Genomic DNA, 22,891 nt, shown 5'->3' on the forward strand with positions numbered 1-22,891 from the left:
CTCTTGCTCAGGCTGGTCTCGAACTCCTGAGCTCAAACAATCCACCCGCCTCGGCCTCCCAGAGAGCTAGGATTACAGGCGTGAGCCACTGCGCCCGGCCGGCAGCTCTTAATTCTTTACTCTTTTTCTTTTCTGATCATTTTATGGACAGTACCATACTGTTTACTGTACCTTCATATTACATTTTAGTATCTCTGGTAGAGCAAAAAATAAAGGACATGCTCCCTGCCAGAGGTGGCTCAAATGCATGGTGTACTGACACCCAGTGCTCTGCTGAGAAGTGACTGTTTAAGAGATGCAGAGTGGGAGGAACAAATCTGACTCAGCAGGTAATAAACGTCTTTTATACCTCCATATACTGCAGTGGGCTTATATTTCTCAACAACTGAATTTACACCTTCTGTTTTCATTGTGTCTGTTTAATATATTAAATTTACTGGCAAACATTTAAGTTTCTGTAATTGGAGTTTCTGAGAAATGAAATGAAGGAAACTTACCCGGGGTCAAAAACCCCTGGCGTGCGACAGGTTGGCCCAGAACAGGACTGTAACATCATTAACCGATAGTTCATCTTTCCCAAAAGCTCCGGGTCTATACTTTTAGCAATGTTAGTGATTTGGTCTGGGTCTGCAGTCAGATTGTAGACTTCTACAAACACCTAGAGAAAGTGAAGGGATGGAGGAAAGAAAAGAACAAGGGTTATATTTGAAGAAATATTCCTAAATGTGAATTATTTCTAAATGGGAAGGGAGCAGGTGGATAAAAAACCAAGGCCCCAGGGGCTTTCAATCTAGACTCAAGATCCTCAAAGAGCCCAACTGTATGTTTAAGACAATGGAATATCTGTTCTAGGGGTTCAACTGCTTCAGGTCTATAGCCACATGCTCCAAGGGGACCTCCTGCACACCCTGTGCCTCAGGCAGAGTCGGAAGGGGGACGGGGAGGAAGCTTTTTACCTTCTGTAATTAGAGCAGAGAACAGAAGGCAGGACCCTCGAATGGCAAGGTCCCCAAAACAAGACTTAGTGATAAAGTTACTGAAGTGAGAGTTAACTGACATTACAAGGCTTATTTTTGCCTTAGAATTGTGAGATTTAAATGAGAATGGATATGAAAGTATTCTAACCTGGGTTATACAAATGCTAAGTTTTCCTATTTTAAAAAGTAGTTTTAGATACTGATAAACATTGTGGGGGAGGGGAAACAGGAATTGAGTTTGAGGGAGGCTCTCTTGCTTATTGTCCAAAGTGCTTATGAGCTGCAAATGGAATAGTGAGGGACTAAATTTCTGAGAAACATGTAAGAGCATCTGCTCCGCATGGTAAGATGAGGATTGCCAGATGGGGCAGGTGAGCACATGCTGACAGAAACCACAAGGGACTGGAGTCCATGGGACACCTTGGATAATACACGCCGATATGTGTTGGCCAAAACCCACCTCCTTCCAAGGATGGAATCCTGGACCTTTGACCCCACTCTAATCTGCTTGAGCAGCACTGGATTATGCTATGGTGGAAACAGGAGTTTCTTTTCTTTTTTTTTTTTATTTAAAAAAAAATTTCTTTCAATATTAAACTCTTTCTCCCAAGGAGCTTCTGCATAAGTCAGTTGCTGGTAAGCTTTCCAGGAAATGCTCCAACTCGTTTCACCTCCATAGAAGTTGAGGTGCTTCACTTTCATCCCAAACTACCAGGGAAGCTAACAGACCAGGCATTTATCATTCTGAAAATGTGAACTGTGCATTTAAAGTATGTGTTTGGATTGGGTGTAGTGGCTCATGCCTGTAATCCCAGCACTTTGGGAGGCTGAGCTAGAAGGATCACCTGAGCCTGGGATCTGAGACCAGCCTGAACAACATAGGGAGACCCCATCTCTACACAAAACACAAAACTTAGCCAAGTGTGGTGGTGCATGCCTGTAGTCCCAGCTACTTGGGAGGCTGAGGCAGAAGGATCATGTGAGCCCAGGAGTTTGCGGCTGCAGTGAGTTATGATGACGCCACTGTACACTAGCCCATGCAACAGAGTGAGACCCTGTTTCAAAAAAAAAAAAAAAAGTGTATGTTTGGGCCAGGGTGTGGTAGCTCAAGCCTGTAATCCCAGCACTTTGGGAGGCCAAGGTGGAAAGATCACTTGAGGCCAGGAGTTCAAGACCAGCCTGGGCAACATAGCGAGACCCCCATTTATATTAAAAAAGTAAGAAAAATTAGCCAGGCATGGTGGCACATGCCTGTAGTCCTGGCTACTCAGGAGGCTGAGGCAGAAGAATCACTTCACTTGAGTGATTCAAGCACGAGTGGGGCTGCAGTGAGCTATGATCACATCACTGCACTCCAGTCTGGGCAACACAGCAAGACTGTCTCAAAAACGAACAAAAAAGAAAGTGTATGTCTGTGTGGTGGCAGGAATAGAGAAAACCTCATTCAGAAAAATCACAGAGAAGTGAGACATGCATGGCCTTATGATTGTCTTCTTAACTGAAGGAAACCTAAGTTGAAGTACAGAATAGAAACACAACATCTCCCCTAGATGCTCCTTGGATTGCTCTTAAGCCGCTAACTCCAACCAACAAAGCAAGGCAACAGACAAAGGGGCAGAGAGGTCCAGGCAGAAGCCCCTCTTACCTCCTGGTCATCAAACTCGCAATACTGCAAATTCCACAACGCCGATATCGTCCTCACACAAGCATAGGTATTGTTATAAGCATCTTCACATACACAGTCTGGGAAACATTGCTGTAGGATATTTAAAAGGTTAAATGAAGATAGTTCTTCCATAGTAACAAACACCTAGTTGCCTACAGGGGCAATCAATTTGGCTCATGCCAGGCATGCAATAGAATTTCAAAAACCTTCCACGGAGAAGCCAGTAAATCAAAATAGATGTGAGGCTTTGTTCCTTACTGATGGCTAACTTGATTAAGGTATATGTGGTTGTTCCATGTGTAGATTGCTGCCATCCTCGTCTGCTAATCTCCTGCCAAGAATTATTGGAATGAGCACTGATAAAATGTACGGGTTGGCAAGAAGAAGAAATCAACACTCAAATAAGTCATTTCTAAGGACCGTTAGGAACCGTCATTGTAAAAGGTTGGAGAAAAGGCTAAAATGAGCTTTCTGGAATCACTTGCAGGTGAATTATTTATGGGTGTTCTTTACACCAGGGCTGATCTAACTCTAACTTATTTCTTTGAGTCTTCTATAGGATCTATTATGCCACTTTTGGTTGGTTCTTTACTATATCATAACACTTTGGTGTTAGGCTTCCATTTGGAGTTGATTCTCCTATTTCTCACTCTCCAAAGTGAGGCCAGTGTGCCTGTTACCACTCTTGTGGCCTACCTGGCTGCCACTAATGTGAGGCACTCAAGATGGCACAGTTACAGGTTGGAACCCCATCTATTGGATGCCCTGGTAATATCCCTAATAAAAAAAATGGGAGGGGTAGGAAAATGGAGAATTGATAAGGCAAGAATATGGGCAGATATCTGTACTTGTTACATAAATCGGAATAATTCAAAGTGTACATTCTGATGATAGGTCAGCAGCATCATTTTCAGAATTACTGGATTTACCTTTGTCCATCTACTAACCTCCTACAGTAAAGTGACAAATGAGTAGGACTCAAATTAAGGGTTTGATACTTGACACATCTAAACCAGCACCTTGCTGTGTTGTGAGAAAGCTGTCTCAGCCAATTCAAGCTATACTCACAGATACTCCAGGACTCAGGGAAGGACACGTTGGGTCGGTGACGTTACGGCCTTCTCCTTGATACTCCACCAGGACATCTGATCGCCAGGTCAGGTTACTGGCACCTTTCTAGAAAGAAAAGCAAGGGTGGTTTCTGTGAGGCAAATAGACTGTGATAAAGATTACAAAGTTATTTACTCTACTGCTAAAGGGGACTTGAGGGTTAGGACTAACTGCACAGTTCACTCAGTAACTAAAGGGAATGACTAAAATGGGTGTGTGTAAGAGATACTGACTATCATGTTTGGTCTTTACAAGTGATGGTCAAATGTCTTCCCCAGACTGTTTCTGTGGAGCAGGTCAGGAATGGAAACTGACAAAGCAGCTAAGCAATAATCAAAGTCACAATGCAAGCAAGTTGCTGTAAGTCCAGATTAGAATGAATGATACTGTTTCTATGTCCTATGTAAGAATTGTCCTAAGCTCATATTGAGGAATTTATAACCTAACACTCACAAGAACAAGAAAGAAACAAATATTACACAGGGCTGGTGTGCTAAGGATTATAATGGGTGCAAAGCACCTTGATGGTCAGAATGAAGGTACAATACGGGCATTAACTCATTTACTCTTCTCTGCACATTAGCGGTATGGAAAGCAGCAGCCACATTTGAAATGGGAACGCTTAAGACAGGCACACGAATGGTGAGAGGAGGAAGAATCTAGGAGAAAGAGCAAGTTTTGGATCAAAAGAACATGGCGCCAGTTGTGGTAGCTTACCACATGGAAGCTGGAGCCATGGAAGCTCCAGCTCTGGAAGCTGGAGTCAGGGGGAAGCTTATCTGTCAGAATTGAGGGAATTTCAAAATCCCCACCTGCGTGTCACAACGTCCAGAGGAGAAGAGCATCCAGGAGTCTAGATCAATGGTTCTTGAGCTTTGCTGCATATTAAAATCATCAGGGGAATTTGAAATATCCTAAGGGCCAGGTTCTATTTCATGCCAATTAAATCAGACTCTCTGGGGGTGGGACCCGGGCATTAGTATTTTAATTTCCCAAGTGATTTAACGTGTGACCAAGTTTGAGCTCGTGGTCTGGAGGGGTCATTGAACTTTTTCTTTAAAAGGCTGGAGAGTAAATATTAAGGCTCTGTGGCTATACAGTCTCTCTCAGACCTACTCAGCTCTGCTGCTGTTGCAGGAAAGCAGCCATCCGCAATACCTAAGTGGGTGAGTATGCTGTGCTTTAATATGACTTTATTTACAAAAACGGGGTGGGCTACATTTGGCCCACAGGTTGTAGTTTGCCAACTGCTGGTCCAGCAGAACTTTCTGACTAACGTGTTCTCTATTTGTGCCGTTCAATGTGATGGCTACTGAGCGGGGCATATGTGTGGCTAGTGCAAATGAGGAACTGAATTTCATTTTAGTTAATTTAAATAAATATGCACACATGGCTATTTAACTGCTCTAATACATTAATATTTCATTGGAATAACCTCCAAAAACCAAACATGAACAAGGAAAAGAGCTAAGTCTTAAGTGGTACTTCCAGAACTGTGCAGAGAAATTATACAAAGCATAATCATTTTTTACCCTTAGAGTGAATCAAGTTTTTTTCTAATTAGAAATAAATTTAACAAGGCACACAATGTAAAACTTGTATGAAGAAAGTTAAAAGATGTAAATTTTCCCTGACCAATCTATAGCTTAAATGCAATTCTAACCAAAAGCCAACATTTTTCAGCTAATCCGAAAACCGGATTCTAAAGGTTATATGGGAGAGAGTAGCTAGGATCCCCATAAAAACAGTAAGGAGAGAGGTGTGCCCAGACAGATGAAGATTTAATTATACGGCTTTATAAGGCAAAATGGTACTGGTATAGGGATAGACAGAACCACAGAACAGAAAAGTCAACTGAGTATTAAGAGAGGAAAAAAATGAAATTGAATCCCTGACTCATACCATGCAAGAAAGTCAATTTTAGATACACTAAGGACTTGAATGTAAGAGGCAAAACTATAAAACAAGTTACATGTATTTTCTTGCACAAATTATATACTACCTAACAATAAATTATAACAGACACATCATTAAAGGTCACCCATAATTTTATGACCCAGAGACAGTCACCATGATGGCTAAAACACTTTAGTATTGATCCTTCCAAACTTCTCTGTGCTTAGACATATTCACATACATTCTTAACAGGGAAGAGGAGCTGTTGTGAAATGTCCTTTTCTCCCCTTGGTACATTGGTAGCATCTTCCCAAGTCACTGCAGACAGATCTACATCACCTACTATTGGTTTAGTATTCTGCTGTTTAATTGTGCCACAATTTAAGCGATTCTCTACGGATATTTGGGTTTTCAGTTTTCCTCTATTAATACATGTACACTTTCAGATGGACTGCTGGATGTGTATACTCTGAAGTGTTATGTCTTGTTAAACTGGCCTCCTGATTACACTTCTACAAAAAGTATATGGGAGGCCGGGAGTAGTGGCTCACGCCTGTAATCCTAGCACTCTGGGAGGCCGAGGCGGGCAGATTGTTTGACCTCAGGAGTTTGAGACCAGCCTGAGGCAAGAGCGAGACCCCCCGTCTCTACTAAAATAGAAAGAAATTAATTGGACAACTAAAAAAATATATAGAAAAAATTAGCTGGGCATGGTGGCACATGCCTGTAGTCCCAGCTACTTGGGAGGCTGAGGCAGAAGGATTGCTTGAGCTCAGGAGTTTGAGGTTGCTGTGAGCTAGGATGATGCCACGGCACTCTAGCCCAGGCAACACAGTGAGACTCTGTCTCAAAAAAAAAAAAAGAGTTATGGGTAATTTCCAATTTCTCGGACTTTTGCAGATTCTAGGATTAATCTTTTAAATCTTTGCCAGTTCACAGATGATAAAAGCCTCCTTCAGTTAAGTATTTCTTTGATTAGCACTGAAGTAATCTTTTTGCATTTACTTTGGCCATTTTTAATTCTTCTGTGAGTTGATTAGTTAGGCTTTTTTGCCCATTTTTCTACTGGAATCAATCTTTGCTAAGAACTCACATTATGACTAATTTCCCTTTTTCACATATGGTGCAAATGTTTTCCCAATTTGTCACATGTCTTTACTTATGGTGGGTGTTCTGGGGGTTGCACAGAGAGGGGAGGCAAGAGAACTAAATTTCATATGTGGTCTAATCTTTTTTAGAAAATTTCTTCCCACCTCAAGTTCAGAGAAAAATTCTATTCTCTGCCCCCCAATTTTAAAATAGTATTATTTAAGATTTAAATTTTTAAGTCTCTATACAACCTGGAATTTATTTCAGTCTTGGCTCAGGCCCAATTGAGGGATTTATACTCACCAAAATAGGCAATAAGGACATTCCATCCATCTGTGTCTTATTCAGGCTGTAGCCAGCGATGTCCAAAATAGTAGGACCCAAGTCAATGTTGGCAACGAGCAACTATGAAAATGAGGAAAAAACAATCTAGAATACACTGGTTTCATTTTCCCTTTCTATTTCTACTAAGCTCTCTTCCCCACCCCACCCATGAGACAAACAGCTCTATTACTCTTTGTATAGCCCATACTTACTTTGGTCTTACTGATTCATACATTCAAATATAACTATAATAACTTAAAAAAATAAAGGGTTATAAGACTTGTAATATAGCTTCCTGGGAAGTTATATATTTATTCCACCCATATTATTATTGATCAAAACATTTTTAAAAAACTCCTTTTGGATGGTTTTGAGTTTGTAATTAATCATCAGAAAAATGTTGGCCTAATTATTTTATACAATGTGTCTTCTAACTTGATTATTCAGACAAGTTTGCAATTTTGACTTCAAATGTACTCCTGACATTTTTGAAAGTCTCAAAATGCTTGCCACCAATGACGATTATTAGCCATATTTATAGCTTCTCAAAGTGGCAACACTGCTAAAAAAAAAAAAAAAAGGTTTGCAATAGGCTGTAAAGGCTGCAGAAAAGTTATTTGAACAATGTATCAATAAAAGTTTCCTTAGGCTGGGTGCAGTGGCTCATGCCTGTAATCCTAGCACTCTGGGAGGTGGCAGGAGGATCACATGAGGTCAGAAGTTTGAGACCAGCCTGAGCAAAAGGAAGACCCCATCTCTATAAAAAATATTACCACGTGTGGTGGCACACATCTGTAGTCCCAGCTACTTAGGAGGCTGAAGCAGGAGGATTGCTTGAGCCCAGGAGTTTGAGGTCGCAGTCAGCTATGGTAACGCCACCGTACTCTAGCCCAGACTATAGCCAGCAAGACTGTCTCCAGATAAAATAAAATAAAATAGCTTCCTTAAAGAACATAAAACTTAGATTTTTTTTTAAAAAAACAAACACTCTAAAAATTAAGACACTGTCCTGCACTTATACGTTGACTTATTTCCCCGGTTTATTAGACTATTTTCCTTCTGAATGCAATGCCTCTACAGAACCTAAATCAGCACAGTCCAATAGAAATACAAAGGGGGCTACATATGTAACTTAAAACTGCAGGCCGGGCGCGGTGGCTCATGCCTGTAATCCTAGCACTCTGGGAGGCCTAGGTGGGTGGATTGTTTGAGCTCAGGAGTTCGAAACCAGCCTGAGCAAGAGCGAGACCCCGTCTCTACTAAAAATAGAAAAGAAATTAGCTGGACAACTAAAAATATATGGAAAAAATTAGCTGGGCATGGTGGCGCATGCCTGCAGTCCCAGCTACTTGGGAGGCTGAGGCGGAAGGATTGCTTGAGCCCAGGAGTTTGAGGTTGCTGTGAGCTAGGATGATGCCATGGCACTCTAGCCCGGGCAACACAGTGAGACTCTTGTCTCAAAAAAAAAAAACAAAAAAAAAAACTGCCTAATAATCACATTAAAGTAAAAAGAAACAGGTGAGATGCATTGTATATATTTAACCCAATATGTAAACATATCTGAATATTAATACTTCAGCATGTAATATTTCAACATGTAAACAATACAAAAAAATTAATGAAATTTTACTTTTTTTTGAACCAAGTCTTTGGAATCTGGTATTTTATAATTATAATAGATCTCAGTTTGGAATATCCACATTTCAAGTGCTCAGCAGCCACAAGTGGCTGGTGGTTATTGCAGTGGCCAGTGCAGGCCTCAACAGAACCTAAGCACAGGCCTAGAAGTCACTTGGTCACAGGCTCGAAAAGCCTTAGAGTTATAAAGACAATCCATCAGGGAAACAAAGGGAAGTGAGAAAAACTGGGAGCAAAGTTTACTGAACAGCTACTCTGTGCCAGGTATTTAATGTTTACTCTCATTTACTCTTTACCACAATACTAGGATGCAGTATTTTCCCCATGTTACAGTCTTCAAAATTGTTGGGAAAGCTTAGATCTTAGGAAAGGCCAAACAGGGATATTAAAAAAAAAAAAAAAAAAAGAGAGAGAGAGAGAGAGAGAGATCAACTAACCCTGACATTTTTCATTTAAAAATAAAATCAAAAGTACAGACATGAAAGGCAAGAAAACATCTTCAAAGCACTGTGCATCAGGGGCCAGGTTTCCTGAGCAGGATGGCCCCTAGAGGACAGAGTGATATATATACCCTGGCTCTGAAGCAATTAGCATTAACTTTGCAGCTGTCAGAAATTACCATTCAGTGGCCGACAATGCAGGGGAAAGGCAATCCATATGTTACTGAGGAAAAAAGACACAAAAACTATGTCTCCAGGGATTGTGCAAGACCCACTGTTACAGATAGCTTTCCTAGTTCCAAGTCCCCCAGGCAAATTGAGCAGCTTGGGATACAGTCAGTCATCAAGGGTGAAAAATGGAAGAGATCGTGGCAGGGAAGGAGAGAAAAAAGGAGACAGGATCTCCACAATTAGATCAAGACAATAAGACATCCACAGACCCAGAATGGTGACTAACAGATCTTCATTGATGGCCCCAGCATGAATTAATTGAAGCCAATTCCAGATGTACCACTAACATGTCCAAGGCAATTTTATAAAGAACAAGGGGGCTGGGCATGGTGGCATGCAACGATAGTCCCAGCAACTCGGGAGGCACAAGTGGGAGGATCGCTTGAGCCCAGAGCAACACAATAAGATCCTGTCTCAAAAAAAAAAAAAAAAGAAAGAAAAGAAAAGAAAAGAAAAAGAAAAAAGGGGAAACACTAAAATAATAAAATCCACAGAGATATAAAATGGTGACTGCCATCTCACCAAAAATTGCCTCAAGCCATGAGCTGTACAATGGGAGGCTCTAATAGCATTTTGCTCTATGGAAAGAAAGGTCTGTAAGTTCCAGTATAACTCAAGAGTCACTAAGATTCAGCACAAATACTATAAACATACATCACCCCAGGACTCTTTCTTTCCAGATATCTACAATTATCACATCTTCCCTAAAAAAGATGAATAAATTTTCTCCTCTTCTAGAGTTTTATTTGACTATGAAGCAGAGAGTCTCACAATAAGTATTCTATATCAGGAGATGGGAGACTTTTAGTGGATACCGAGTATAAATGAAGAATTAAAGAGAGAATTATACCTACCTCTGGTTTTTACACAACCAAGATATAGAATGGATTCTATGGACCCATCACTATAATAACTTCTAGAAAGATTCAAGTTTTAAGGATATTGCTTTTATTACTAAGTATAAACTTAAAAATTCATTTATGGATTAGAATAGAAAAAGCTTTGGGAAAACCAAAAGTAAATTATTTCATAAATCATACTCTCTCAGTTTGAACATGCTCTTAGGATTTAAGTATATAAATATTCTGATCAAAGCCCCTAGAAAACCCTGGGGCATAAAATCTAGGGGATAGCATGCACTGAACCTGCTTGTTTTTAGCTCAAGAAGAATGACAGTGCTACATAATTACTGAAAAGAACAGGGTGACAATGGGCTCTCAGAACATATCAGGTTTCCAAACAGACACTTAAGTCCTGATGCTAAAGAATTCATGTAGGGCTACTAAAGAAAAGGCTCTAAACATACCAGAAAGCACCCCAAATCCATTTAGCAAAAAAGCACTGCAACTGCATGAGAAAGCAGAGAACCGCCCCCACATCCTGGGCTGCTTCAGCTGGATTTGTCTCTCAGCCCCAACATCCTCCTACTTTCACAAGTAGGGAAAACGAGGCATATTCTGTCCAAAGCCAACAGGCAACGTCCCTGACTCCCAGTTCAGTTCTATTACTCCTGGACCATCATGCATCATTCTAGTTTTCCTACTAGCCTTTTCCTTACTAGAACCCATTTTGTAGAACTTCTACCACTAAATTGAAAGCTGGATTGATTTCTAGCCAGAGTAGAAAACATCGAGAGTCAACCTTTGGCATCCCACATGCGACCTGCCTCTGCTCTCCCAGACAGCCGACACATAGCTAAGTCCACCAGTCAGTTAAATGTGCGGTGCTCTGGCTGTCGGGCTGTTGACAGCTCAGCTCATTATGCCCTACTCACCACCCCGTGCCACTCACACAGAACGCCTGGCACTGAGACAACTGTGCTGCCAACACATGACCAATCACCCACTGTCTTCTGACATTCTTGTGCTAGAGGAAAGCTGGGGCACTTCATACTTCTTAAACTACATCTGCCAGCACAGCAGTATTAAAAACCATGGATTTTGAAAAGAGACACAATTAATTTTCAGTCCTTATTCTGTCACTTACTATGCTACTTTGGCAAAATCCATTCAACCAACATGGATGCCCCCCAATGTACGTTAGGGGCCAGGTATCTCAGCTCAGATACTTTCTTTATTCTAGGACATCCTAGAGTAAAAAAGATAAAACTGCACAGGGTGTGATGAGTGTGAGGCCAGTTGGGAACATTTAGGAGGGGCATCTACCCCAGGTGGGTGCAGAAGTCCAAAGTGACTTCTCAGAGGGGAAACCTCTCTTTGCAATTTTAGCTTAAATTACGTATTTGCTCATTTTCTTTGATCTCACAGAGCTGGGAATGAAATTGTGATATCCGGAAGGAGAGAAGATACAACTGGCACCCGAGTGTTAGAGGACAGTGTTTTGGATCAAGGTGCCCACGATCTCCAGAACAAAGTGCCTCAGTGCTAGGTCCTGAGTTTGGAAAAAGACATCAAAACCAAATAGAAACAATAACAGAAGAATGTGGTACATTATGACAGTTCTAGGAGGAGAACCAGGAAAGCAACAACGCATTAGTAAGAAAGAAAGAATCCTGCACAGGGAGAGGCTAAATCTCAGAGGACATGTTTTCGATAGCCCTACCCTCAAAGTGAGGTCAGACCAGCAGCAGACCATCCCTGGGAAGCTGGTTAGAAATGGAAAATCAGAATCTGCATTTTAACAAGATCCCCAGGGGATCCACAAACACAGTAAAGCCTGAGAAGCTCTGCTCTACAGGACAGTGGGCCCCAAACCAGGCAGCCTCTCAGAATCACCTGCAAACTTCAAGAAAGAAAAAAGGCAAATGCTGGGTCCCTGTTCCAGACGAAGTGAGTCAATCAGAATCTTTCTGGATGTTGCTCAAGCACATACCATTTTTCTTCTTCACAATTTCAGAGGGCGATTTTGACGAGCAATCTCTGTTGAGTCACTGCTCCAGGAAAAAGTAAACTCTAGTCTTGAAAGACAAAGAAAAGCTATGCATGGTGATGTGACATGTATGTATTGGGGGGGGTGGGGGATAATGTTAATGGGGTGCTAGGGAGTGAAAAAGTAAAAAAAAGGAATCACTGTTTCCAAGGCTCATAAACACACTTAAAAGATCATATGCTGATCAGCCTTTATCCTCACAGGAAGAGAAACTTAACCAGTCTCCTCCCAGGAGGAATAGCCTTATTTTCTCAGGCAAGTGCCCACCTGTACACAGCACCAGCTTGTTAGGCACCTACCTTGCTTGTCTGATTTGGTTTAATCCCAGGCCCTCGAACCAACAGTGGAACTTTGATATCAAATTCATATAGCTGTCGCTTGTCTATTGGCAAAGAGAACTGTCCTGAAAACAAAACACAGAGAGTAAAGATAGAGCTCAGAATTGGTCATATTCATTTCATTCATTTTAACAATAGCAAAAACTCAACTTTGTTCTATTAATTCTGGTGTTTTAACAGAAAGCTTAAGTTTGCCTAGGTCTCTTATTATTACAAGGCAGGAAAACCAATGCGATCATCTGTAAATAAATGAGTAGAAGGGACTCCCTGGTCTATGATAGGACAGAGCAAAAATGATGACTGGAAAGTACCAACACACACGTACATATAGATTTATTATATATGACACTTGATCTGATCACAACTGAAAGAGGTTACTCCAAAAATTGCCAAATAAAGGAATAAAAACATTTATCCTGCCTTTCTTGAATGAACTGCATTTTAAGATAATTGAATAATTGATAGGGGAAATTCTTCTCTGAGGAATTCCAGCTAATAAACACAAAAGAAAGGACAGGATTATGAAGTCAACATTTTGCAATTTCTAAGGGAATAATGGATTTAAGCAACAATCATCAATGGAACAACAGAAAGGCTCCTAGGAAAGGCTTAGGCTGAAACCACCCCAGCCATCAATCAACACTAGCATCCCCAAAGTCACCGTGGGCCTCATGACATGGCACACTAGGAAACACACTGCAGCAGCACCGAGGAAGCATTCTTGCCTGAAAATGCAAATTTCTGTCAAGTCCCTAATCTACCAATCTATAGGAAATGCTAAGTAGAAGTGAACAAGTTAAGGCAGCACAAGACAGCAATTAGCCAAATTCAGAATATGAGACCTTCTAAAGTACAAAAGACTCACTTTTCCCAGTAAATCAGTGGCAAATGACAGACTTAGGAGACATAAAAGCTAAAGGTAGTATGTGCACTTCATCTGGATCTTGATACATTATAAGCAAGTCAGATGCACAATCAGGTGTCGACGTATGAAATTACATGTCTGGGAGTTGCTGCAAAACTTTCTAGCAAAAAAGGAAAAACATGGGGTAGGAAGAATTCAAAAGACTGGCCACATGCTGCTGAAAAATCTAAGCTGGAAAATGGGGTTATTTTACTAGCCTCTAATTTGAGTGTTTAAAAATATACACAACAATACATTAAATGCCTAATCAATCTGTTCCTATACAAGCAAGCCTCAGGTTAATTCCATTCAAAAAGAAATTTATAGATAAAGAAGAAAGCATTTGTTTTTAACTACAGAAGGTCCAAGTAGAAAGGATGAAAGTCAAGGACAGGTAGCTGACTCATACTGCAGCTTTGAAAAAATAGTCCAAAAAATGTTTCTGCAATTTAGCAAGAGTTTTTCCTCCAAGGCAACCTTCTCTTGGTCTTGCTATCTAGAATGTCTTCCATGAAGTTGCCTCCAACCCATCAAGTTCCTGCTCTGCTCCAGTTCTTAGCACACCATGTAATTTAGCATATGAAGCAGCAAATAATGAAACCTGGTTTCTCCGTGTGGCAATGATTTGGCTCTCTAACCAGAGGGTGCTGAAGGCAAGACCCTCCCTCTGGCATGTCCACGGCTGTAAAGGACTAGAACTCCCTGCCAGGGCTACTGATTGGGTGAAAGAGCAAAGACATGCTCTCAAAGGCCACAGGAGTACCTAACCCTGTCTCTTACCTGTGTGATAGCCATTGTCTGAGGTATAAAAGATGTAAGTGTTGCTGAGCTCCCCAGTGAACTCCAATCTCTTGATCAGTTTCTCCACAAGGTCATCAACTGAGAGTAGAGTTTGCCACCTGGATGTGAACGGAGGGTGGAAATAGGACTTCAGGGGCAATGGCTGAGGTATCACTATCTCACCAAAAAGGCAAAAACAAAGATCCCCTATCCCCTAAAAAACTCAAAACCAATCTCCCCAAAAGCTCGAATCCCAGATCTGTTGCCCAGACCACCCCAAGGGAAAAAAACACATCAGAAAATTCCAGAGGGTAATTAATTCATTCCAAAGCTAATTGTTTCCAAAGAAATAAACTAGGCTTTTTATAACTAGTTACCTTTATTTTTCATTGTCACTGGCAATGAGAGTAGAGGCAATCAGAAAAGAAAGTTGTCAATTCAGTACAGAACACTACAGATCAATTCAGACAGACCTGTACTATGAAGAGTTTAATAGTCTAAATGAGGGGTTGGCAAACTATAACCCATAGGCCAAAGCTTGCCTGCTGTCTGTTTTTATAAAGTTTTATTGGAACACAGCCACGCTCATTCACTTACATATTGTCTAGGGCTGCTTTTGTGCCACAACGGCAGAGTTGAATAGTTGTAACAAAGAATATATGGCCTGCAAGCCTATAATGTTTACTATCTGGCCTTTTACAGAAAAAGTTTGCTGATCCCTGGTCTAAACTAAATACTTCCTACAAGAAAGTGATGGATTTTTAAAAATTTACTTAAGAGGATTCTTGAAAATTCCAAACAGCAAAGGCAAATATTTTGCTCTAGTCTAAGCTTTTGGGTCTTTTGTCAAATATTTGGGGTTATTTTTTACCAACTGACCTTTTCTTTAAACATAGGAAAAAAAATTTCTACCAAACGGTTCAAGTCTGCAATACTCTTTTTTTTTTTCTATTATATCAGAATATTACAGGGGTACAACGCTCTGGTCACATAAATTGCCTTTGCAACACCCGAGTCAAAGCTACAAGCGTGCCCATTGCAATACTCTTTAATGAGTCTTAACAACAGTTGGTTTAATTAGTCCTAGGGTCCAAACGCCACCTCATACAACTGAGCATAAAAGAATTCCTGCTTGTGAGGCAGCAGATGCCTCATCACAGCATCTCTCCCAGACTTGCTTCCCTCTGTTTTTGTTTCAAAGACAACAACGTGGTGCAGCCCCCTGTGCATGAGCTGACTCGGAGAGTCCTCAAAACCGCTCAGATTGAGAAAGCAGCAGCAGCTCTTACCTTTTCCTAAATGCATTATCTAAAAACTGTATTGAAGAATTAGTCATTGGAGTCTTGGCTTGCCTAATTAGCCAGTGCTTGTTCTAAAATTTAGAAGAAAGAAAATGTCAACACCAAGTCACCACAGTCCAATAAACTACAGAATTACTAAAGTAGAAAGTAAAATGGATCATTTCATTCACACTTTAGCAAAAAGGAACTAACTAGAATCTGTTTAAGCAAGAACCTTTTCTCCCTTCCCCTGTGTTCCTAAAAAAGAAATTTCTGCAGATTAGCCCTATCACTCATTCTTCAGCTTCCCACCACCTTCCAAACTGTAAAAAGCCTTGACTCCTTCGTTAGCAGCATTAAAAGATTTTAGAGAATGTCATTGGGAAACTACCGGCTAAAATGAAATCAAATTTACAACTTTGATCTTATGCTACAAATAGATAAATACTAACTTTACCTTCTTCTAAGTTTTGTCTATGTAAGTCATCATTCCACCATCCTCTATTTTCCTCCCCAAGATATTGATCAACTTGGATCCTTGGGAAAAATCCCATCACAGCAATTTCCTAAAACTTCAAGTCCAAATCTAGAAGGTACTTCCATTTAAATAAAAAAGTCATAGTTTTAAAAACAAAAACATTCCCATACACCATTAATTCTCTCCTCTCTATTCCTAAAACCCTAAGCCACCATCTTCCAAACCAGGCTTCTCAAAGTGCTCTTTAGTTAATAAGCTTGAGAAATGCTATAATGGTATCTTCCTGCTGGAAATTCACATCAGACCATGAATATCTGAGAAGTTCTGCAGCAGAGTGACTTATTTAACCCAAAGCTTCCAAACTGGACTTGGGTCATGGGAATGACTATTAACCTCTTTTGGAGCATAGCTTGAGAATAAATAGCCCTCTAATCTAAAACCCAATTCACTCAACTTTAAAATCATATTTAACAAGCACATGCCTACAATGTGCCAGGGAGTATGCTAAGTTTTCCTATGTACTTGTCATACAGTAGTCGAATGAGGGATCAGAATTTCCCACTTTAGAGGGAAAAAATGAAATTAAACATCTTATTCATTGTCAGGTCACTGAGCTAGAAAGTATTAGCGCTGAGTCTGACTTTAAGACTCATTCTTTCTATAATCTTACAAGCAATTAATTTTGGGCTAACAGGCTTGAGGCAGTGAAGGCCTTCTCCCTTTGAACCAGGACTGCCTATACTCTGTGCCAAGGGAAATATAAGTAACTGGCACACGAGGCGAATACTTAGGTTGTTATGGCTTTTAAGTATGTCCCTCGCTCTGGTTCACTTTTCCATTCAACTTTTCTTCCCAACCACACTGCACCGTGCCACCCTCTGCTGCACATGTCTTGGGATAGTGAGGGCCATCTAGAGGCTGCTGCAGGCCAGCTGAGTCCCCATGCATGTGTCTCAGCCTCTGCCAGGAGCCAGGAGGGCCAACACAGAGGTTACCAGGACAGCCTGAATAATACTCTTGTCATTGGGAAAGATGGCATTTCTTCACCATTCCCTGTGGACTCTCCAGCTGCTCACTGGATGTATAACCTCACCTGTACTTGAGAAGCAAAAGTTTATACTATCTGTTGTACTAGGGACAGGTGTAATTACCTCTAAAATATCATGAAGAAAAATGCACTACAAAGCTCAAAGGCTTCCTGACAGCTATATTGCAGGGTTAATTGCATTGCGTATGGTTGAATTCAAGGGTTAGAGGACACTACCGTTCCATGTATGTTGAAGTTCTTGTTTCTTGGCGCAAAGACATTCTGGAAAGTCTTCTGGTACTGAGGCGCGGCTGTCCAGGGTGAATGAGGCGCTGGAGTGGCGATCATCATGAAGAAGGGCTCAGAGTTGGACTTGTAGTCCAGGAAGTCCAAGGAGACATTAGCCTGACACATACAAAGATTTGTCATCTCCTACCCAACCCAATAGTTGAGGACTTAACAGATGAAGGTCTTCTGGTGAGCAGAGAGTACAGGGTCACATCAGCTTTTAATCTTAGCACGTGATCTTACATCACGGTCATTTGCAAGCACATTGTTGAAATACATATATTTTTGGTTTTTAGGTGATACTCAAAATAAAAAATTGAAAAGCATACCATCATAAGAGAGCAACTGATGATTTTACATGATCTAGAAATTATGTCTCCCTCAAGGAAAGAAACAGTAATTTGGCCATTTTAGTATCAACTTCCATTAATGGAGCTTAGAGTATATACACCTGATGCCTTAAAGATATAAAAAGAAAGTCAACCTAATTCCAAAAAGTGGGCAAGGTGTATTAAATTACCTTACCCTTATGAAAATACATAGAAAGTAGATGTCATATATTATTCCAGCTGAAGTGGCTAAGCTAAATGAATAATGTTACATTCAAATACATCCCACTAGGGCTTTCATTTATATGAACTTACATTTTTCATTTGCTTATCAGAAGATACTTTTTTTTTTTTTTTTTTTAAGAGTACTGTGGTACTATCATAGCTCACTGTATCCTTAAACTCCTGGCCTCAAGCAATCCTCCTGCCTTGGCCTCCCAAAGTGCTGGGATTACAGGTGTAAGCCACCTTGCTCTGCCTAGGACATACTTCATGACAATGAAAGCACCCTACATAATGCTGTTTTTCATTATTCTAGTCGATTTATGTCTTCATTTATTCCCAACACTAACTCAAAACATACTGACTGTATCTATTTCCTATCACTCTCCCACCTACCTAACTTTATTCCAGTCTCATCAGCTTCCTTGTGGTTTCTCAAATATGCCAGCCTCGCTCTTGCCTCAGGGTCCTCACACTTATTGTTCCCTCTGCCTGTGGCACTCTTTCCCCTCATCTGTACAGCTCACTCTCGCCTCCTTCAGGTTTGGCTCAAATATTACCTGAGTAAACCCATACCCTGCCTTATTCTCTGATGACCAGCTAATGAGGCAACAAATGAATGTGTGTATCTCTATATACATGGCATACATAAAATCTGCCACTAGGAAATTACCTTCCCCAGAATCAGGGACTTTGCTTCACTTACTGCTAACCACCGGCTATACAAGGTGCTGAACTATTTGGTGAATGAATGCTCTGTGGAAGGTTACCACTAGAAATGCTTCGGGACAGGAAAATCACTAACAGTCACCTGCTTTCAGTAATTTTTATATACAAACACACAATGCCCAAAGAACCCCAATATCTCTATCCTCCATCCTCATGATGGCACCTGTGAAGCTACCATCTTGTAGCCTGTGAGTAAAACTGGGGTCAAGAGTAGGAATTCCTACCAAGTAAAACCTCTACAAAGTAATCTCTACAGTTGTAGAGATTAATCTTCAGAAAAGGGATTTGCTGCTGGAATTCTGAGAAAATTAGATCTGAGCCCGGCTGATACACTAAGAAAAATACCCTCAGGAGTTTTTAATCAGCTGGAAATACTCTTTGGCAGTTAGGCCAAGTTATTATGCATTTACATTATCCAATACAAACAAACAAATAAGACTACGGGTTTTCGCATGTGGTTGAAGAGTCTCCAAACCTGCAAGGACAGAGCTACAGAGCTTCAGCAACTCACCAAAACATCTGTCAAGTAGTCTACGCTGTAGTTTCCACCATGGCTCCGTGCCTTCCCATTGATAGAGAGGGTATAATTATAGTATTTAGAATTCTTTTCCTATTAAAAAGAGGAAAGTAAAATTTGTTAGGAGGTCAATATACAAAATTAAAGTCTGAATTCATGCTGTGCTAAAATATACTCTGTTTAAACAGTGATAAGACATAAAAAAAGGTAATGACTCAATATTGAGACTTTTTTGACCAGGGTTTTATTAAAGACTGTTTCAGTAATATGTTCTAGTTTAAAAAACTGGATCAAGTAGAACAGCAAACTACATGGCTAAATCTTTTGCGATGCAGGAAAAACATCCCAGAAGGGAGTAACTGACAAGCCAACAGACTTTCTTTTAAGGAGATAAAACTGCTAGTTGTAAAATAAGATAAAGTTATGTCTATGTCAGAGCTACATCAGGGAGTAAACATATTTTGCATCTGTAGGGCTGTGTGTAATGGTCACTGACTTCAATAATCACTTACCAAAGCATACCAATAACTCCAGCCCAGAGGAACATGTTCTAGTCCACCTGCAACCGGGGCTCCATACTGGTAAAAAAAAAAAAAAAAAAAAAAAGAAAAAGACAAGTAGGACATTAGAAGTCCTTAGAAATGACCAGACCAGAAAGAAATAGGAAACTTTTGGAATCTTTTTAGACCAGGGCCCGAGACATAGTAGCTGCTCGATTTTCCCAAATAAACTAATCAAAAAGTAAACTCTATAATCCTAGGAACTTCTAAAAAGCAGGAGTTGGCAAACTAAAGCCACTGAGCTGAATCTGGCCTGACAACTGTTTTTTGTATGACCAGCAAGGTAAGAATTTTTTTAACCCTTGAAAAATATAAATACCACCCAAAAGATGACGATTTCATGAAATGTGACAATTACATAAAATTTAAATTTTGGTGATTACATAGAAAGTTTTATTGGAACACAGCCACGCTCATTCATTTATGTAGTCTGTGACTGCTTTCATGCTACAGTGGCAGAATGGAAAAGTCAAAACAGAGACATATGGCCTGCAAAGCCTAAAATGTGGCCTAGCCCATATGGCCCATTCATGGGGTGAGTGCTGAGCTACTGATGGCACAGACTGAATAGTTTGACCTTGTGACTAATAATAGCCAAAATATTCAGACTATGAGCTATCAGCTTATTACAGGCTGAGTATCCCAAACCCGAAAACCTGAAATATTTTGAGTGCTGACATGCCACTCAAAGAAGTGTTCATTGGAGCATCTTGTATTTACAAATGTGGAATGCTCAACAAGCAAGTATAATGCAATTATTCTAAAATCCATAAAAATATGTAATTTCAAACACTTCTATTTTCAAGCATTTTGGATAAGGGATACTCAATCTGTATCAGTTGTCCTGCTGATGAAATCTACTTTTGGAACTCAATTTATCTGATGAGATGAGTAAGCAAAGAGGCCACAGGATGATCCCCCTTTATCCTGATGAGGTTTATGACTACCCATTTAAAGTAGACTTTAGTCCCTGAAAACTAAATCTTTGAACTTTAATAGTCTCTCCTAATAGACGACTTCCAATATACAAAACAGTATAAGTTCTCTTTATGACCCATAGCCCCAACCCAATAACCTAATATCCATACTTCCTATTCCTCATGATTCTTTTCAAACTGACTCATCTTCCTTCAAACCCACAAGGTTGCAAGTTCCCCTAATTACTGGGGGGAGGAAAAAATTAGCAGAAAATTCAGATCAGATATTAAGATTTCTAGCAACTACAAATAAAGAGTATAAGAAAATGTGCATCTTCTCTTTGTCTTGTATCCCCAGTTTTACTATAAGACCTAACCCCAAACGCTCCCAAACACACTACTTCTTTTAAGCTTGGACTTTGAAGTATCCCTCCATCCAGCCCTACAAAGCCTCTTGACCATATGCTTTAATGACCTGAGTGCCCCAGGCTCTGGATGCTTTCCTTTTATCACTAAACTCTCTACAGTGCTATTTTCAGGTTAGAAGATGAGATAAGCACTGAGTTGTTATAATTCAGAAAAGATTCTAAGAAATCTGAAGAAAGATTCTAAGAGGAAAAAATTCTTCACTTTGATCCTGATAAAGGGGAAATGGAAACAAAGATGGCATGACAGCCACATGACAAGCAGAATTCCTGAGGAAAAAAGATGCACCAGATGGCAGCTGTCTTAGGATAATTTTTAAATGAATACTTCCGGGACTATTGGAAGGAAGACTAACTTCAGTGCTCAAGTCATGTAAACATGTTTATGTAAGTTAGTTCCTGTTTAATGTGTTTAATGGGCAGATTTGGGAAACAACATATACCAAGAATCCTTTAACGTGAATTGATACTAATGAAAAAATTAACATGACTTATATATTTTTTTTTTGAGATGAAAATGTGCCCTTTTTTTTTTATTTTTTTATTTCAGCATATTATGGGGGTACAGATGTTTAGGTTACGTATGTTGCCCTTCCCCCCCAAACATGACTTATATTAATTTACATTTAAAAGCTATTATAAAAAACGGAATAGAGCATTTGACATACCTCATTTAAATATTTCCCTGCAAAAAAGGTTTGATAACCACACATTGATCTGAGAATTGCTGGGAAAGTATTTGGTTCTTGGATCTTCTGCCAAGACTTACTACTGCAGTTTCCCTCTAAAGTGTTGTTAACAACGTGATGATTATGTGGGTACTTCCCTGTCAGGATACTGGCTCTGCTGGGGCAGCAAAGAGCACTTGGCACATACTACAAAGGGAAGAGAACAAAAAAGACAAAGTTACACAAGAAAGATGGATTTTTCATCATTTCTAAAGAGAATAAAGAAAGCTGCTCAATACACTAACTTCAAATTTTTAGTTTCTCATGGAATATAGATTTTCTTTACACATGACATACTTCAGAGCTGATCTAAGTCACACAGTAGAGATGTAAAAGCAGATAAAACAAACTAAAAGCACAGATTTCTTTTTCGGTTGGTTTCTTTCTGCAGGATAACAGTAACTCTAGTCTCATCTAGTCTCATGCCAAAGAAATAATATTTAATATTCAAGGAGCACAGTGCTGGTCTTAACAAAAGATAAAGAATACTACTTGAATTTAGTGTAACTGAGAATCAGAGATTCATTCTGAGGCTGATCTGTAGCTTTATGCATCTCCTGTATCACTTTATACACTGGACACAGACTGTTTACTCTAATTACATTTCCATTAGCTACCGTCATCAACAGATTTTCTCCATTTAACCAAATAATATTTGTATACATTACCAAGCCACTTCACAGAAAGGAAACACTAATTCATACTCATGCCAGCATGACAGCCATTCAAGCACGCACTCGTACCAAAATGAGGTGTTATCCCTTTTAAATACTTAGCATTTATTTGGCCTTTCAAATTAGATTTGGCATTTTTAAATACTGGTGAGGATGAACGTTCTCCACATATGTACGGACCAATTGTGTTTATGTGAATGGTTTGTGTTCATGTGCTTTGCTCATCTTTTCCTCCTGGGCTGTTGTTGGCCTCTTGTTACGTAAGATTTAAGTTAAGGAAGGACTCGGTCACGTTACAAATATACTTCCCATTTTTACTTGTCTGTTTTTTTTCTTTTTTTGAGACAGAGTCTCACTCTTTTTGCCCGGGCTAGAGTGAGTGCCGTGGCGTCATCCTAGCTCACAGCAACCTCAAACTCCTGGGCTCAAGCAATC

At 40.0% G+C, this 22,891-nt stretch overlaps 1 protein-coding gene across 1 annotated transcript in view; it reads right to left on the reverse strand.

The window, feature by feature from the left end:
• Nucleotides 1-22,891, reverse strand: part of GNS (glucosamine (N-acetyl)-6-sulfatase) — a 40,729-nt gene that overhangs the window by 5,568 nt on the left and 12,270 nt on the right. Inside the window, exons 2-12 of the mRNA XM_012661566.1 lie at nucleotides 21,723-21,929; nucleotides 19,665-19,730; nucleotides 19,147-19,245; nucleotides 17,305-17,472; nucleotides 15,572-15,654; nucleotides 14,283-14,401; nucleotides 12,560-12,663; nucleotides 7,042-7,143; nucleotides 3,712-3,819; nucleotides 2,623-2,733; nucleotides 498-658 (exon numbers count right to left, since the gene is read on the reverse strand). Coding sequence (XP_012517020.1) covers nucleotides 498-658; nucleotides 2,623-2,733; nucleotides 3,712-3,819; nucleotides 7,042-7,143; nucleotides 12,560-12,663; nucleotides 14,283-14,401; nucleotides 15,572-15,654; nucleotides 17,305-17,472; nucleotides 19,147-19,245; nucleotides 19,665-19,730; nucleotides 21,723-21,929 — 1,328 coding nt within the window. The remainder of the gene's footprint in view (nucleotides 1-497; nucleotides 659-2,622; nucleotides 2,734-3,711; nucleotides 3,820-7,041; nucleotides 7,144-12,559; nucleotides 12,664-14,282; nucleotides 14,402-15,571; nucleotides 15,655-17,304; nucleotides 17,473-19,146; nucleotides 19,246-19,664; nucleotides 19,731-21,722; nucleotides 21,930-22,891) is intronic.

The sequence above is a fragment of the Propithecus coquereli genome, unplaced genomic scaffold (genome assembly GCF_000956105.1).
Source record: "Propithecus coquereli isolate 6110/MARCELLA unplaced genomic scaffold, Pcoq_1.0 Scaffold72, whole genome shotgun sequence".
Taxonomy (NCBI): domain Eukaryota; kingdom Metazoa; phylum Chordata; class Mammalia; order Primates; family Indriidae; genus Propithecus; species Propithecus coquereli.